The 19,408-nt window shown below is 43.5% G+C and overlaps 1 protein-coding gene across 2 annotated transcripts in view; it reads right to left on the bottom strand.

Annotated features, from left to right (window-relative positions):
* The window catches only part of SUSD2 (sushi domain containing 2), a 170,826-nt gene that overhangs the window by 95,534 nt on the left and 55,884 nt on the right, over positions 1–19,408 (bottom strand). For both annotated transcript variants that reach the window (XM_075568065.1, XM_075568066.1), the window contains exons 2-10: positions 17,072–17,276; positions 14,941–15,092; positions 12,079–12,246; positions 8,947–9,121; positions 7,505–7,709; positions 4,237–4,322; positions 3,297–3,565; positions 2,760–2,888; positions 760–969 (exon numbers count right to left, since the gene is read on the bottom strand). In XM_075568065.1, the coding sequence (XP_075424180.1) occupies positions 760–969; positions 2,760–2,888; positions 3,297–3,565; positions 4,237–4,322; positions 7,505–7,709; positions 8,947–9,121; positions 12,079–12,246; positions 14,941–15,092; positions 17,072–17,276 (1,599 nt within the window). The remainder of the gene's footprint in view (positions 1–759; positions 970–2,759; positions 2,889–3,296; positions 3,566–4,236; positions 4,323–7,504; positions 7,710–8,946; positions 9,122–12,078; positions 12,247–14,940; positions 15,093–17,071; positions 17,277–19,408) is intronic.

The following is a 19,408-nucleotide window of genomic DNA, read 5'->3' on the forward strand; positions in this document are numbered from 1 at the left end:
ATGGGTATTCCGGGGTATACAACACGCGGTAATGACGCGCCATGACATGGGTAATCTGAGGTATACAACACGCGGTAATGACGCACCATGACATGGGTATTCCGAGGTATACAACACGCGGTAATGACACGCCATGACATGGGTAATCTGAGGTATACAACACGCGGTAATGACGCACCATGACATGGGTATTCCGAGGTATACAACAAGCGGTAATGACGCGCCATGACATGGGTATTCCGAGGTATACAACACGAGGTAATGACGCACCATTACATGGGTATTCCGAGGTATACAACACGCGGTAATGACACGCCATGACATGGGTATTCCAGGGTATACAACACGCGGTAATGACGCGCCATGACATGGGTATTCCGGGGTATACAACACACGGTAATGACGCGCCATGACATGGGTATTCCGGGGTATACAACACGCGGTAATGACGCACCATCACATGGGTTTTCTGGGGTATACAACAGGTGGTAATGACGCGCCCTGACATGGGTATTCCGAGGTATACAACACGCGGTAATGACGCTCCATGACATGGGTATTCCGGGGTATACAGCACGTGAAATGTTCGAGTAACGGTCGCTGCATCTGAATGTACAAGTTGCTTCATTAGAAGGCGTCACAAACCAAGAGAACCCGTACATGCTGAGGGAAGGAATGGCTGCACTGGCAGTAAAACCAAAGGAGCAGATAATATGCAGAGAGGACACATTAACAGGGAGAACAGGAGAGACAACGAACCTTCCAAGTCCATCCAGCTCTGCTCCTGAAAGCTAATGACTTCATGATTCAGCAGGACTTCCAGTCCATATGTGGTCCTCTCATTCAGACGCACCTCAATCACATCAGAGTCCCCCTCTTGCATGGCCACAGAAGAGAAGCCAGCCGCGTTTATGTTCGAAGAGGCTCGTCTATGGAAAGTGGCAAGTATTGTGCGAATCCTGGACAGGGCTTTAAGAGGACAAGGAGACATTGTACGGCCTCTGGTAATGTCATGTCAGCCTCTGGTAATGTCATGTCAGCCTCTGGTAATGTCATGTCAGCCTCTGGTAATGTCATGTCAGCTGATGGTAATATCATGTCAGCCTCTGGTAATGTCATGTCAGCTGATGGTAATGTCATGTCAGCCTCTGGTAATGTCATGTCAGCTGATGGTAATGTCATGTCAGCCTCTGGTAATGTCATGTCAGCCTCTGGTAATGTCATGTCAGCCTCTGGTAATGTCATGTCAGCCTCTGGTAATGTCATGTCAGCTGATGGTAATGTCATGTCAGCTGATGGTAATGTCATGTCATGTCAGCTGATGGTAATGTCATGTCAGCCTCTGGTAATGTCATGTCAGCCTCTGGAAATGTCATATCAGCCTCTGGTAATGTCATGTCAGCTGATGGTAAATGCACTATATGAAACAGTGCTATAAATAAAAGTTATTATTAAATAATATAACTACAGCTTTAACCCATCCAATTAAGGGGTTAATTCAACGCTGACTTTTAAGGCTGCTCGTGGTATGATTGGACACTTTGAAGCATATTTAATTATCCACTAAGAGAGAAATAGAGCGGTTTAGCCCCATGACCAGGGAGCCCAGATAACCATGTTTGGCAATAGGCAACCAACACATCATTTAATTGTAAATTAAGTGCAATTTAATCTCTATTTATTTATTTAAAGATAGAGTTCAAAATCAATTTACCCCAACATTGTAGATATAAGTATTTTCTGCTGAAGCAAAAATGCCTCCAACCCTGGGACACTTTCTGATTTCTGGGGGGGGGGGGGGGGTAATTCTACATCTGCTGAAGTGGCCAATCGGCTGAAAACCCCTATAGATTTTGAATGACGTCTCTGACGTGTCCTACGCCTCACCGATTGCCCCCATTCGGTTTCGTTGGGACTTCCCTGCTTCTGCTCTCTGGGGCAGGGAGGATCATAGTGATACAAAACTCGGAACCCCAGCAAGCTCTTTTTGGGAACCCCTGAGCCCCCACAATATATATATTTATATAAGTGTCAAAAAGAAGCGCTATTGAGCGTGGCAAATGTACAGTATACAACAAGCGACAGAGAAGCCCAATGCTTCATCCAATATGACAAAAATACACAGTAAAATACTTATATATTCTCTTGAAAAAGGGTCATTAGTTTAACCCTTTGGCCAAAGCATTGTAAGCCTGTGAGCCACGACAAGGCAGACCTGATTCACAGGTACCCTACACTACCAGATAAAATACTAATATACCTCTATTAGGAATAAAATTCTCATTTACCTCTATTAGGAGGGAGAAAGACCACATTGGATCTATATCCAGTAGAATGAAAGGACCTACTAACTTGGGAAGTGGGGAGAGGGCTGCCAGGGACCCCCGCTGTTAATCCGATGGGCCATTAGTCTGTCTGCAGAAATGTCACTGAAATGTTGCAGCATGTACCCAGCATGTACCCAGCATGTACTCAGCATGTACTCAGCATGTACCCAGTATGTACCCAGCATGTACCCAAGATGTACTCAGCATGTACTCAGCATGTACTCAGCATGTACCCAGCATGTACTCAGCATGTACTCAGCATGTACCCAGCATGTACTCAGCATGTACTCAGCATGCACCTGGGTCTTGTTGGTGATTGCCCCAGATTTATTTTAGAATACTCGTTGGCACTACAGTATGTTTCAAAGTAAATGGGTGAACCCAACTTATTCTAGGAGACCATGATGATCACTCATTGCCTAGCTGAAATACCTGGCTTTGTCCGACCTTGAATGGTCAGTGATCGGTTGATGGAAGTGACCATTGTGTACTCTCCTTTCCCGTTGAAGGTGAAGTTACTACCATCGAAGGTAGTAAAGTGAGGATCCCCAAAAGCTGAAGCTGTTTAAGCAAAGACACAGCTGTTATAGTACACACATTAGGTTAACTACAGTGACAGAGGAAGTGGACTAATGGCCGAGAGAGTAAGAGGTTGAAAAGACATTGAGACCAACAAGTGGGCACGACATGTCTACAAGGAGCGTGTCTAATATCCACTAAACAAAAAGGACATGGTACATTATAAGAAGGATACATGCACCAAACAAAAACATGGCACATTTTATCACGAGGACCACTATCTTTATACCCTTTACCATCACTGTTTACTGTTCTAGAACATTTGGTATAAAAATGAACACTGATTTATAGCTAATTCCAAACTTTTTTTTAGTGCCGCAGCCCCATTTGTAAAGCTTCACCCCCCAGAAGTGACCGTATTCTGCTAATTTGATAGGGACCTTTACTTACCAACTTTGGGTGGCTTGTACGTGCGACAGTCGCTGGACGGCCGGAGCTGTAGGTAATACTGACAGTTATCCGACCACAGGCAGCAGTAATAGAAGCTAATCACGTCGTACAGCCAGTGAGAGAAGCCTGGTACTCTGGGGGGCTTCTTGTATGGGGGGGATCCCCAGTCGTGACCTCGGTCGGGGGTACTGCCGCCTAACGAATCTCTGGTGAGAACTTGAGCTCCAGTAGAGTCATAGCAGCACTGCTGTCCGGCTGCATACCGAGGGCTGGAGATAGAGAAGGAGAGACAGATGTTTAATATTATGCCTGCACATCTGGGGAGGGAAGCACCATATCTGTGCAGCATATATGCAGCCACTATCCATGCTACTGCATTAGACACCGCCCATGCTGGAAGGCCCCTTACAGCCTGAATCGCGGAAATGGGCCACATTAAAGATGGACGACACCTTACAGCATTCACTTCAATGGGGCTGCAAAAGGACAATTGGCTCTCTGGGCAATAGTGCTGAATTGGTGCTATTGTTCTTTATTGGGTAAGGGCCCTATGTTGCTATTACCGTCAATAAAAGAAATACCTCTAATTTGCAAGGAAACAGAGTTTGTGTCTCACTTATAATCGGAAGGAAAAGATTCTCTGTGGAGAGGTCGCCGAGATGAATATTGAGTGGACTGAATCTGTGAGATATTTGTGATTATATCAGTATATACATTGGGGTCATGATTCTACATGTCGAAATGTTTCACACATTCAAGGATGATCCAAAAATCTATAACATACAGATTAGCGAGTTAACGCATTAATAATACGTAATAATACGTAAATAACGTGTACTATCTCTTTAACCAGTGTTTCCATATCACTACTATTAAATACCGCGCCGGCATTAGGACAACGCATTATTTCCGTGTGCAATAACGTATTGTAAGACCTCACCTAGCCTGAATACTTCTCACGCAGTGCACTGCCCCGGGGTGGTAAGTACACACGCTGTTCTTTTCAATGTTGCAGCCATAATCCGTCTGAAAGTACAAGTGAAAAGCATCTTCCTTACAGTACTTAACATATAGGGTACCAGTTGTCCAGTATTGAACTGTCCTGTATTCGGACACTGTCCAGTAAAATATTAGAGGTAATACTGGGCGTGTATGTGTATACCGGTATTGTCTCTCTGGGCGTGTATGTGTATACGGTATTACCTCTCTGGGCATGTATATGTCCGGTATTACCTCTCTGGGCGTGTATGTGTATACTGGTATTACCTCTCTGGGCGTGTTTGTGTATACCGGTATTACCTCTCTGGGCGTGTATGTGTATACTGGTATTACCTCTCTGGGCGTGTATGTTTATATCGGTATTACCTCTCTGGGCGTGCATGTGTATACCGGTATTACCTCTCTAGGCGTGTACGTGTATACCGGTATTACCTCTCTGGGCGTGTACGTGTATACTGGTATTACCTCTCTGGGTGTGTATGTGTATACCGGTATTACCTCTCTGGATGTGTATGTGTATACTGGTATTACCTCTCTGGGCGTGTATGTGTATACTGGTATTACCTCTCTGGGCGTGTATGTGTATACTGGTATTACCTCTCTGGGCGTGTAAGTGTATACCGGTATTACCTCTCTGGGGGTGTATGTGTATACTGGTATTACCTCTCTGGGTGTGTATGTGTATACCGGTATTACCTCTCTGGATGTGTATGTGTATACTGGTATTACCTCTCTGGGCGTGTATGTGTATACTGGTATTACCTCTCTGGGGGTGTATGTGTATACTGGTATTACCTCTCTGGGTGTGTATGTGTATACCGGTGTTACCTCTCTGGGCATGTATGTGTATAGCGGTATTACCTCTCTGGGCGTGTATGTGTATACCGGTATTACCTCTCTGGGCGCTTGTATGTGTATACCGGTATTACCTCTCTGGGTGTGTATGTGTATACCGGTGTTACCTCTCTGGGCATGTATGTGTATACCGGTATTACCTCTCTGGGTGTGTATGTGTATACCGGTATTACCTCTCTGGGTGTGTATGTGTATACCGGTGTTACCTCTCTGGGCATGTATGTGTATAGCGGTATTACCTCTCTGGGCGTGTATGTATACCTTTATTACCTCTCTGGGTGTGTATGTGTATACCGGTATTACCTCTCTGGGTGTGTATGTGTATACCGGTATTACCTCTCTGGGCGTGTATGTGTATACCGGTATTACCTCTCGGACGTGTATGTGTATACCGGTATTACCTCTCTGGGCGTGTATGTGTATACCGGTATTACCTCTCTGGGTGTGTATGTGTATACTGGTATTATCTCTCTGGTCGTGTACGTGTATACCGGTATTACCTCTCTGGGCGTGTATGTGTATACAGGTATTACCTCTCTGGGAGTGTATGTGTATACCGGTATTACCTCTCTGGGCGTGTATGTGTATACCGGTATTACCTCTCTGGGCGTGTATGTGTATATACCGGTATTACCTCTCTGGGTGTGTATGTGTATACCGGTATTACCTCTCTGGGCGTGTATGTGTATACCGGTATTACCTCTCTGGGCGTGTATGTGTATACCGGTATTACCTCTCTGGGTGTGTATGTGTATACCGGTATTACCTCTCTGGGTGTGTATGTGTATACCGGTATTACCTCTCTGGGCGTGTATGTGTATACCGGTATTACCTCTCTGGGCGTGTATGTGTATACCGGTATTATCTCTCTGGGCGTGTATGTGTATACCGGTATTACCTCTCTGGGCGTGTATGTGTATACCGGTATTACCTCTCTGGGCGTGTATGTGTATACCGGTATTACCTCTCTGGGCGTGTATATGTATACCAGTATTACCTCTCTGGGCATGTATGTGTATACCGGTATTACCTCTCTGGGCGTGTATGTGTATACCGGTATTACCTCTCTGTACATAGTGACATGACCGGCTTGTGGGGCCGCGGGATTTCCCTGAGCAGGGAGAGAGCAGGGCTGTTGCTAGGGGGCTGGGCAGCTTCCTCCATCTTGATTGGCTGCATTAGCCAGCAGCCAATCAGGAGGAGGTGTCAGGAGCCTGGGGATGGGGCCACAGAGAGGAGAAAACAGCATGGAGCAGAGAGAAGTGAGGGGGGTGTGTATCGAGTGCGTCACACCTTTCACTATTGTGTCCAGTATATTTGAAGAAGCCGCCTGGCATCCCTAAATAACAGTCATCAACAAAACGGCTTCTGGTGACGCATTGTGAAGCGGTGTGACTAGTAGGAGGATCGCTGTGTGTGCAGAGAACCCTTTATCATGTGAAAATGACAGATGTGTGTGAGCGGCAGCTGTGCTTTTGGAAGGTCGGTATAACTAAGTATTTAAAGCAGGGGACTGGCAGGACTGTTGTGTAAGGTGCAACCTATCTAAATATTTCTACAAATGCAGCAGTTTGTTTTTTTGACCCACTGCATTGATCTTCTCATTAAAGATGCATCAGATTACCCGCGTCTTCTGATATTAAAACCGGGAACATCTGGTACAAAACAGCTGGCCAGACTTTATCAATAAAAAAATACTTTTTTCTTTCTATGGGACCTCATTCTTTGAATAAAGTATTGATCATTTTACACGTGTTCAGTAGTCTGCAAATATAAATAACACCCACACAGCATTTACACACGGGCACATGTATCGGGCACCACAAAATCATTTTTGTTGTAAAATTGATGCACGGAAATCTGAAATGATTTTGCGCTTGTGTGCGCAAAGATGTAAATGGGATGTAATAAAAAACATGTATGTGCACCAAAATAATTAGTTGGACCTGCATCAAAATCATCTGCCAAGTTAAATAAAGTTAAAGTAAATTGTAAAAGTGTTTATTTATTGTGAGCGCAGAATGAGGTTTTTATGTATTAACCAAAAATCTGATTGACGCAACACTGATGTTTCATTATATAGGTTAATAAAATGTGCCATGTTACAGCATGGCTATAATAAATAATATTACACTAATACCAAAGAAAATACACATCATGGTGTTTATTTAAATTGTATCAATCAGATATTTAACATGACGCAATGCGTCAAACAAACTATGCGTCATATGTACGGTCACCTAATTACCTGCATACATGCGACACACACATTAAGAAGGTTTGTACTCATATTTTGACGCAAATATTAAATTAAACTATGATCTTAGTACAGTCTGCTCCTATTTGATACCTACATGATATCTCCCAGTATCGGCTCTCGACTGTGCCAGGGTACAGGGGCAATCTGCTATCTCTGCCAAGAAGTTGGGCAGGTTGTTCTGCTCGGCTTGCTGCCACTCGATACACTTATCAAATGCCCAGGCAGCGGAGTCATTCCTGAAGTCTTCTCCCAGGTGCCAGGCTAAGGCATGGACAGGACTCCACACGGCCGGCACATTCCTATGGCACAAAGAGGAATTAGAAGGAGCTGGTATTGCTACCCATAAAGGTGATTCATGGTCGGTGCCCAATGCATGCAAACTGCATCTGCCCAGGGTGGCACGCGGAGTCTTCAGTGGATCATCTTGTGGGTACAAACTAGTTATCACAGTGATGCTACAAACTTTACTTTTCGGAGCCGCCCACTTGAAACATTGAATGGACCCAACATGATGGTCCAGTTCTAGGAAGGAATTCAAGTAAAACCATTCTCTTTAACCCTTTTGGGTTGTAATATAGTTATATAATGAGATACAGCTGCTCTGTTACAATCCGAAACACACGAGCCTTCTCATCCCCTGTACCCTATGTTTCCACTTACCCTTTCTTATAGATTGTAAGCTCCTTGGGGCAGGCCCTCTTTACTTACTGTGACAATGTATGTTCAAGTGGGTTATTTTATTGTTTTTCATCTTCCAACCATATTGTACTGCACTATGGAATATGTTATAAATAAATGATAATAATATAATAAAGTTCAAAAAGATCGTCCGGACCATTTGTTGCCAAAATCTCCCATTGACGTCAACGGAAGAGTTCAGTCAATAACGCTAATAATGGCCACTTAGGACTGTATGAAATAGGCCACTTAATGTCACAGTCGCTTACAAACTCCCCAGTTTCAATGGGATCCCCATCAGCACCCCACATACAGCGAGGGGCTTCCATTTAACAGGGCCATTTTATTTGTTCCCATTCATTTCATGGTGTACAGTAGCACTCTCCAGTATTATCTGGCCCTACAGCATCAAATGGGTTCAAAGTACTCCACAAGGTGATACGTGATCTAAAAGTGTCTCAGCTGGTGCTTCCCAGTGCGTAAATAATAAATATATTAAAGTGACAGTACTAAAGTCATTTCAATATATAGTACAGCGATATAAATTAATCTAACTGTGATATATAATATATAACACGCGCAAATAAAATTGCAGCGGCACTGATAGACAGTGAATAAATATATACAATCGGTGACAATGTAAGTGTAATAAGGCACTGTGAATAGACAGAACAATCTCTGACTCAAACCCAAGAAGGAACCGTCTCCTTGAGATTCCACAAGGTGATCAATTCGCAGTCCTAATATGTCACGGAGTGTGACTGGAGTTTTTTGTGATGTTATTTTGAATGTGCACCTCAAACCTTGCACACAACCAGTGAGAGTGACAATCCTTCTTTTTATATACATGATATATACCTCTCTCCTGTATAGAAGGCACTTGAAATAATCCTCAGCATTCCCACCTCCCACTGGTTATACGGTGATTCAGCCGGAGCTGGGGTGAAGGTAAAGTGGCCACTGTTAGGGTAAGAATGGGTCAATGTGTAGAGATAGGTCCAGTTGGCCTTCCAGGAATCCGAGTAAGGGACCCCTGTGAAAACAAAGACACAGAGTTCTAGGACTCACATATCCAGAATACCGCAACCAATGAAGTGAACTGGTTTCCATATTACATTGGAATTGACTTCAGATAAGATCCACCTGGCCCATTATTTTGCATCACACTACGATCCTGCGTTACCTGTAGGGTTGCCAGGTGACTTCTCCTTCTGGACTTCATACTGGATGCAATGGTGAAAGGTGCAACGTGCTCGAGACATAAACAAACACCTCTCTCTCCACTCTCTGCTCCATTCTGTTTCCTCTTCTCCTTGGCCCCACCCTCAGGCTCCTGACACCTCCTCCTGATGGCTGCATTACCCAATAGAATATGCGGCGCACCGCAAAAGGGAAATCAATACATACAGTCCACCGGTGCTGCTGGGTCAAGGAATACCTGTCAGAGTCATTCCAAGGCAATACTCAGGAAAAAAGGGATCCACCGCTCTACAGATTTTACATTTAAAGCTCATTTATTTGTGCCACACAACGTTTCGACCTAGATAGGTCTTTCTCAAGTGACTAGGCCTTGTCACTTGAGAAAGACTTATCTAGGTGGAAACGTTGTGTGGCCCAAATAAATTAGCTTTAAATATAAAATCCGTAGAGCGTTGGATCCCTTTTTTCCTGATTGGCTGCATTACCCAGCAGCAGCAAATCAGGATGGAGGAAGCTGCCCAGCCCCCGAGCAACAACACTGCTCAGGGAAATCCTGCAGCTTCCCAAGCTGGTCCGGTCACTGTGTCCAGAGAGGTAATATCGCTCATGGAAGGTTTGTAACCGTCTGTGTACATGCTGCAGCCTGCACATCACATCACACAGCCACAGCCTATCCCTTATTTGCGTTTAGACCTTCTTATACAGTAGGTAAGTTCTATGCATAGCTACACGCAAAAGGAACCCGCACAGCTAGTGTTAGACCACAGTGAGGTGCTGACTGGATGGAGACGTAATAATATCATACAGAAGAAAAAGGACCCAGTCTTGCAGCACTCAATCACTCGGAATGTAATGTTGTAAATTTAAAATGTACTTTATTGATAACCTTGAATAAAAAATAGGGGGTTAAAACGTAATTAAATGATGATAAACAGCTCGTGACTGTATCCTAAATACCCCACCTACGGTAAGGTGGGTAGGTGTAAATAGAGTCCCTAATAAATATTGGGGATAAAGCGCTACGGATAGTAGCTACCTAAAAATATAGGAAAAAGGAGCCTCTGAGAGCCCACTTGAAGACACTCTCCTTGCGAGTGTATCCAGGCGTATGATACGCACTAAAGTGGTACACTGAGGATAGGTACAGTATTTAGTATGGCATAATGTGCGCTTGGTTAGACCTATGTGATGTCTGTCCCTGATATAGATATGCACTGTGTGAGCTTTAGTTAAGGTTTACCCTGATTAACAACAACCTACCTCACCTACAGTTTAGGTGTCTATAGGATTACTTTACGCCTTAGCCAATGCCATACTATCCTGTATCTCTCTACGCAGTATGTCCATGAGTCTGTACCTATGATCAATAGTGGGGGCTACACAGGTTCTTACCATAGACCTGGCTCACACAGTGCATATCTATATCAGGGACAGACATCACATAGGTCTAACCAAGCGCACATTATGCCATACTAAATACTGTACCTATCCTCAGTGTATCACTTTAGTGCGTATCATACGCCTGGATACACTCGCAAGGAGAGTGTCTTCAAGTGGGCTCTCAGAGGCTCCTTTTTCCTATATTTTTAGGTAGCTACTATCCGTAGCGCTTTATCCCCAATATTTATTAGGGACTCTATTTACACCTACCCACCTTACCGTAGGTGGGGTATTTAGGATACAGTCACGAGCTGTTTATCATCATTTAATTACGTTTTAACCCCCTATTTTTTATTCAAGGTTATCAATAAAGTACATTTTAAATTTACAACATTACATTCCGAGTGATTGAGTGCTGCAAGACTGGGTCCTTTTTCTTCTGTATGATATTAAGTTCTATGCATAGTTATATCATATATATATATATATATATATATATATATATTCTTTTTCTTTGATTTTGTACTTGTTATAGTTTCATTCAATGTGCAAATCAATATCATTTTTGTATTTTTTTTTAATCCTGTTTTTCTTTTACAACTTACAAGTTTTTGTTATGTTCTAAAAATAGAAATGGAGCCGTATTAATGGCTTATTTTTATATTTCAATCTTAAAATATAAATTAAAATGTTAAAACTTGTAAATAAAATAATAGAACAATAAGCCTGTTTTGCATTAAAAAAATTGTGTAATATTAAAAAAAAAAGAAAAACATTTTTCAGTTTGATACCACAGTTTATATTTATATATATATTAGAAACTATGAGGAAAGCCCCAAAGTCTTGGTGCCGAGGGGCCTCAGAGGGTCTTAATCCGCCACTGACACTCCTCCCCCCGCCCCTGGCCCCGTGCAGCAGAGCAGGGACCGGTAGTCCTGTGTCACTGTCTCGTCACTGCCCTCCCTCCCCCAATCCATCGCGCGCCTCGGCCACACGCTCTCCGGCTTCCCCTCCCCCCTACACTGTCACTGACCTGTCAGTCACCGCTGCCGCCGACGCACAATCCAGCTTTGATGTTGCGCTAGTAAAGCAGGATCGGGGGCGCTGTGACCGGCTACAGCGGTGACTGACAGGTCCGCAAAACGCCGGCACAAAGGACAGAATTTCAGGGTCACCTGGGAGATTTCTGCCCCGGGATAGTGTTCCCAAACCTTTCTTTTCCATTGCATGTATATAGCGAAATACATCGGCATCCTTATCCCCCCCAAAACATTTCTGCACAACAGAAGATTGCTGCACAATGCAAGTAGGAACAGTTTATATTTGACCTTTAACCATTTCCATGCTGAGCAATGCATTGCTAGCACCCCAGCATGAAAGGGTTAGGGTTCAACGCTTCGGTCACTTCACCTGTTTCTTTGTAGCCCCAGAGTTCTACGCTGATGTTCTCGGTGGGGAGAATCTTGGGGTTCCAGGTCAGGGTGAGAGTTCCATTATACCCAGGGGTACCGTAATACTGCCATTTCTTGGCATCTTCCAGTCCGCTCTTCTCCCACTCGGACGCCTTGCTGTGATGCACTGGGTGTCGGAAGAAGAGAATAGACTGAGTGTTGCACAGGACAAAGAAGCCCTACAACAGGACCGGTTAGAGTTGGATAAATAGAGCAGTGAAGGGGATAACCGCACATAGGGTCATCCTTCTGTGATTATCCCTCATATAACAGCACAAAGGGTCATCATTCTGTGATTATCCCTCATATAACAGCACAAAGGGTCATCATTCTGTGATTATCCCTCATATAACAGCACAAAGGGTCACCATTCTGTGATTATCCCTCATATAACAGCACAAAGGGTCAGCATTCTGTGATTATCCCTCATATAACAGCACAAAGGGTCACCATTCGTGTACACTGCCCACCTGACCCTCCTGTACACTGCCCATCTGGCCCTCCCGTATACGGCCCGTCTGGCCCTCCTGTACACTGCCCGCTTGACCCTCCTCTCCAATGCCTGCCTGACCCTCCCAGTACACTGCCCACCTGGCCCTCCCTGTACACTGCCCGTCTGGCCCTCCCAATACACTGCCCGCCTTACCCTCCAGTACACTGCCCATCTGCCGCTCGTGTACACTGCCCATCTGACCATCCTGTATATTGCCCACCTGACCCTCCCTGTACACTGCCCATCTGGCCGTCCCTGTACACTTCCCGCCTAATCCACCCCGTACACTGCCCGCTTGACCCTCCTGTACACTGCCCGCCTGAACCTCCTGTACACTGCCCTCCTGTACACTGCCTGCCTAACCCTCCTGTGCACTGCCCGTCTGACCCTCCTGTACACTGCCCGCCTGAACCTCCTGTACACTGCCCGCCTGACCCTCCTGTACATTGCCCGCCTGACCCTCCTGTACACTTCCCGCCTGTACACTGCCCGCCTGACCCTTCTGTACACTGCCCGCATGACGCTCCTGCACACTGCCCGCCTGACCCTCCTGTACACTGCCCGCCTGACCCTTCTGTACACTTCCCGCCTGACGCTCCTGTACACTGCCCTCCTGTACACTGCCCGCCTGACCCTCCTGTACACTGCCCGCCTGACCCTCCTGTACACTGCCCGCCTGACCCTCCTGTACACTGCCCGCCTGACCCTCCTGTACACTGCCCGCCTGACCCTTCTGTACACTGCCCGCCTGACCCTTCTGTACACTGCCCGCCTGACCCTTCTGTACACTGCCCGCCTGACCCTTCTGTACACTGCCCGCCTGACCCTTCTGTACACTTCCTGCCTGACGCTCCTGTACACTGCCCGCCTGACCCTTCTGTACACTTCCCGCCTGACGCTCCTGTACACTGCCCGCCTGACCCTTCTGTACACTTCTCTCCTGTACACTGCCCGCCTGACCCTTCTGTACACTGCCCGCCTGACGCTCCTGTACATAAAAGGAACTATTGTGTAAAACCCATATCCGTTCATTATTAAGTGCACCCAGAGAACCCCATGAATTTCACCAGCCCAGATATATCAGTAAAAAATAATTGGGGTGTAGAAAAAACGAAGAACTCTGGTGTCTTGTGGTGTGACCCTGATGAAGTTGCAATCCGATCTGTAATTCCTTTAGGTTTGTCTCTGTAAACATTCCAGCCACAGTTCCACAATGGCTGCATAAACCTTTATTGAATATTCTCTCTGTAAATAGATGCAATCCGTTTCCTCTGGATTGGCACAAGTTCTGGCAATGATGCAGGGGGGTCCCCAGGAAGAACCCACAAGTGAATGAACTGTTGCAACATATGCTTATTTATTATACATTGCAGAACATAGAATCACACAACGGTTTTTGTGGGGGGGGGAGTCCTCCCTTCGTCAGGTGTCATACAGTGTATTTTCCCCAATACGTTGTGTAACCCCCTATAGGATTACCATGGCCATAAAGGGTTAATCATGCCGACCCACATAGAGAGTAATGCTTTTTCCTATTACATGGGGCTGGGAGCGAGTCAGCATATGCTAGGCCCCGCCCAATATTGCCTGGAGATAGGGACATCTCAGGAGATATATATAGGAAGGGGAAGGTTCTAGAGGTTAGGTTCCTGGAGGGGTGAGAGTGGAGGAACCTCAGTGTATATAGTTAAGAAGTATGTTCCTGAGTGTATAGGAAGGAACAGTCCCTGTTTGTTATGTTTTAGTTGGGACAGTGCCCTTTCAGTTAGGGTCCCGAGATATGGCCAAAGTGAACTCAGTAGTTCACAGAAGAAGAGGCAACCACACTACAGAGGTGTCCATGAAGGGGCCCCAGGGTGCAAAAGCGCCAGCTCTACAGGCAGATCCGCACAGGCCTCAGTCCTAGTCTGTCTAGGAGTGGAAGTTCAGATACCGGAGCAGCATGTAGATCCAGTATCCATATTGAGTTGGCCAGGGCCCGCAAAGGATCCCCTAGTGACAGATCATAACGGACGTAATTGACTATGTAACCTCTGTTCTTTTAATGTAACCATGTATTGTTATAACTCTGTGCCCAGGACATACTTGAAAACGAGAGGTAACTTTCAATTCATTACTTCCTGGTAAAACATTTTTATAAATAAAGTATTGCACAACGGAGACATGTTTCTGATTCATTGACCAGTCACGTGTTCGCACCTCCCCATCGTGTTAAGTGAGGGCACCCGAGGATGCAACAGTGAGGAGTATAGCAAAACCACTTGGAACTGATCACACCTGTAACTACAGTATGTGTTATCTTATTGCAATGTTACACATGTAACTGACCTGATAACCATGTTCCCGACCTTGTGAATGTTTTCCCTCCATCCACGGATATTGTAAAAGGGATGCGTCCAGTTTCGAACAACAGTGGGGAAATGCAGTGAGCGTGTCCCAATTCATCCATGTAACCCAAGTAATCCGGTACATTCTTGAATCTGTTGAACGTGAAAACTCTTTATTTGTACTTGTTATAAAGGAGTGAGATACTACGTTAACCCTTTCCAATCTCCATTTGAACTGGATGCAGAATTTTGACATGGAGACTTTGATAGACCATCAAACTATCTAATCCACCCAATTTTCTTATCTTTATCTCGCTTTATTTTTTTATATATACACCATTAAATTTACTTTTCTCTGCAATAAGAAAACTATATATATATATATATATATATATATACCACCCTCTATCAAAATTTTATTAAGTATAGCCAATGAGGCACAATTGCAAAAGCTTATTTCATGGCAGAGAGACAGGCTAAGCAGGTGAACGAAGCTGATACAGGGTTTAGGATTTTGGACTTGTATCCACATCATAAAGTCAATAGGAAGCTAAAATTACCATGCCCACTTGGTGCTCATTTGTATATAACTACCCGGAATTTTTGGCTGCAGCCTAAACACCTATCACATGACAGTGGATGGAATGAAGCCAGTTTGGGAATTGTGGAAGACATGCAAAGATTCTCATGGGTATTCTGTCTCTGCTGGACTTGTATCTCTGTGGCTACTGGGGATCAGAATAACCTAAAATGCAATACTACTGGTGCAATTTGGGAGCAAAAAGCACTGTAAATATTTAAGAGGAAATGGCTTTTTAAAGTGTTCAGTCATAAATTCAGAGTCAACCTTGGAAATTGTGAATCCGTTTTATTTTCTTGGGTGACATGCAAATGATTATTGCTGGTTATTGCTGGTCTGGACATAAATTCCATTCCATCAAAGAGTGAAAACACTTTATTGGTTCTGCGATTTCAGTAGAGGCTTCAGCAGTGGGTTAAATACCCTGTGCACAGGGATGGAAGAGCGTCTGGGAACGGGACTTTAGAGACAAATGTCTGTTTTCAACCTTGGCTCCTATCTGACTGAGGAAGGTCCTATTGATGGATAACATTGAAAGATGTACGTGTCCTTCACTCCACATGAAAAAAACAAAGGGGGAATTTAGCAAAATACATTGTACATGTAGGTAACATGGTATCTTTTATTGAATCCACATATTCTTAGCAGTGGACTAAAGACTGTAATCTGATGCTGAAGAAGTCTGAAAACTTGCAAACTATTAGTTGGTTCTGGCATTCTAACTAAAGAATACAAATATGCAGATAGTCTTGGAAATAGTTGCAACATGTCTTTTTTATCTCACTATTAAATGTGCAGCCTTCGCTAAGACTTCCTATTGCTCCATATGAGCAGCAGTTCCAGTATCCATTACTGATGCAATTGGGGCAAAGTTCCATCAAAGTTCCTTCATACTATACAGATCTAAGAGGTATATTCAAGGTAATACCCATTCGTGAGCGATAATAACTATTGTAGCTTAAAGAATATTCCCCCTGTATCTGGGGCATTTTGGAGCAAAATTGCTTTAAAAGAGAGGTATTTTCATAGTCTGTTACTTTGTGTCATTGCATTAATACACTTCACTCAAAATTTTCCCTGTGTGAGTCTGCTTGCCACTTTAGGAGTGTGAGGTGCAGTGAGAAAGGTGTTACTTTGTGAACACACGGGAATGGAATATATTGAATAATATGTCTCAGTGTATTCATTTTTCAGCCCTTTCTTCTTAAAACTCCACCAACGTGAGAAAAATCTTCCTGGCTAACAATCTACATTAAAAGGTATAAAACTACATTGATAAATTTCTTATATTTGATACATGCAAGTCAAAGCAAGATTATATGTACACAACATTGACATCAATGGATAAACAAACAAAACGACTCCCTTAAACCTTAGGTTGCCACTTTTGTTTGCCTTATCAGGAGCCACATGAGCCCTGCCCCAAGCATTCACATGGGTGCCACCAGACTTCCAGCAGCATAAGGGTTAAAGTCATTTGATCAAAACACCACTTTTGTAGCTGATACGTAGATGACATACAGTTCAATAACTAGTGTAATACTGAACTGACCTGCATGTTACAGTAGAGTTTGGGTCAAATGTTACATTCTGAATGGTAAAATCTTTCCCACCCATCAACGTTCCAGAGTAGGGAGCGATGCGCAGGCAGAATCGGCGGTAATCTGTACAGCAAGTTCCCAGGTTCTCACAAGTTGCATGGCAGGAGCAATTTTGCAGCTGCCTCCCACATCCAGCATTGCAGGTCTCTGGTGCACCTAAGGAAATACATTTCCATTATGTCCTTTGCAAACAGATCATTGTTCAGTTTCTGACTTTATTCCGTTGTGTTTTTGTGTGTTGCCAGCAACATGAGAGGGGCTGTTTGTATTGTGTACTAGGACCACAACAGGGTATGAGAATAGAGACAACCTGCAGGGTGCTTCAGTGAAATGGCAACATCCCCAAAAAGAGGAATGATGGACCTACTGCATCATCCCAAAAAATATGCCGGGGGCGGCGTTGAATTGACAGAGGGCAGAGTAGGAAATGAAGATGGTGCAGAAGAACACTTGTAGGTGAATGAGAGAGAGAGAGACAGAAGACATAACGTAATTGAATAGTACTGCACTATGAAACACCAGTACATAACACCAGTACACACAGTGTTAAACACTACTAGAATTCAACTGTACATTATAATTGAGACTTGACTCCACTTTTTCCATTTCACATGCTTATCCAGTATTTGCACAATGTCCCAGTACTGTGCAAACAATGGATTATAACAATATAGCTACATACATAGTTACAGAGCAGATAAGGTTGAAGAAAAATACATATGTCTTCATCCTATATGAACAGAAAAAAAGCTAACATGGTACCAGCCTATATTTAATATACCGGTATCATAGGGAAAACCTGTGCCAGTGATATCTCATAAGGGTTAAAAATCTTCCAGATAACAGCAATAACCATCACATTTCTTCCTGCATCCATGATCTTCCTATGTGTAACTTTTTAGGTACAGGTATATTGCGGTTGGTAAAAACATATTACCTGCCAAAAATCGACTTTTCATCAAGACCAATAAAATAACAAACTCTACATTCTACTTTACATTTAAGTAAACTCACATGTCTTAGTGATCAGGGACCCGGTATATCAATATTCAAATCCTGTTCAGAACGTCTCCTTTATTTAATTGAGATGTATTCCAGCTTGTTGTAGGGAGCTGTACCCCTGGGCTTTTAATTAAGAGTAAATGTATTGTCTAATGAATCGGTTGATGGTCACAATGGCAGCTACTGTACATGGACTAGTAAATAGTAATAAAAATGTTTGGGTGGTGCCTTGTCCTAATTCAGAAGGAAATTATGACAAACCCAGTAAAGTGCCAACAGGGTGAAACCAGCTTAACACAAAAAGAGGTTCCACTGTAATTAAGTGCACTGTGCAGTGTTGGAATATTACGTTATATACTTCTAAGTTTCAAAGATTCCTTTAAGTCTCATTATAAAATGTGTTATTGTACCTTGCAATAAAATGTACAATGTCATACTATTCAAGTCATAGTATACCAGGGTATGACTATAAGATAAAATCATATGAGAGTTATAACCATAATTAACTAAACGAGTGAAAATACATGACACTGGGAATATGAAGATAATATAAAAACATGGTTCATAAACCTGAAGCTGTTGTTGGGCGAACAAGTTGAAAGTGGACACTAAGAGAAGATGATAACATTGACCATGCCATCTTTGAGTAAACCCTTACTGTTCCATACACTCTGCCACGTCTCAGTCCATGTGTACAATTCTCAGCACCTTTGCAGTAAGCGGCAAGAAGCATTCAAGCATTTCCCAATACTGCCCGTGAGGAATGATCTGACGATGCCAACAGATGTTGGGAGACACAGGTTTGGCCTAACGGACATGTTTGTTGCCATGATGTTATGGGAGGGACACGTTAATATCGTATTGGTGAGATTTAAATTAAAAACTTCCTCTTATCAAACCCTGTGGTGTTTTAATAAACCATTGCATGAGGTTTTTGTTTAAAAATATATACTTTTGTTGTCCTTGTGTATAACAATATTAAGTTTCATGCTGGTTGAAAAAACACATATTACAAAATCTAATTTTCTTCAACATCAACCACAACACTGTATTGGTCACATTATTATTATTATTATTATTATTATTATTATTATTATTATTATTATTATTATTATTATTATTATTATCATCAGATGTATTGGTACTGTCCATGTTAACTGAAAGGCTCCTCTCATTGGGAACATTGTATATACTCATTTACAACCTGCCTAGAACATATCTTTAATTAAAGTTGAGGTGTTTGCTGTTTTGATCATGTGGAGCTGTATGGCAACCTTTACTGGTAG

The sequence above is a fragment of the Ascaphus truei genome, chromosome 13, assembly GCF_040206685.1.
Source record: "Ascaphus truei isolate aAscTru1 chromosome 13, aAscTru1.hap1, whole genome shotgun sequence".
Classification (NCBI taxonomy): Eukaryota; Metazoa; Chordata; class Amphibia; order Anura; family Ascaphidae; genus Ascaphus; species Ascaphus truei.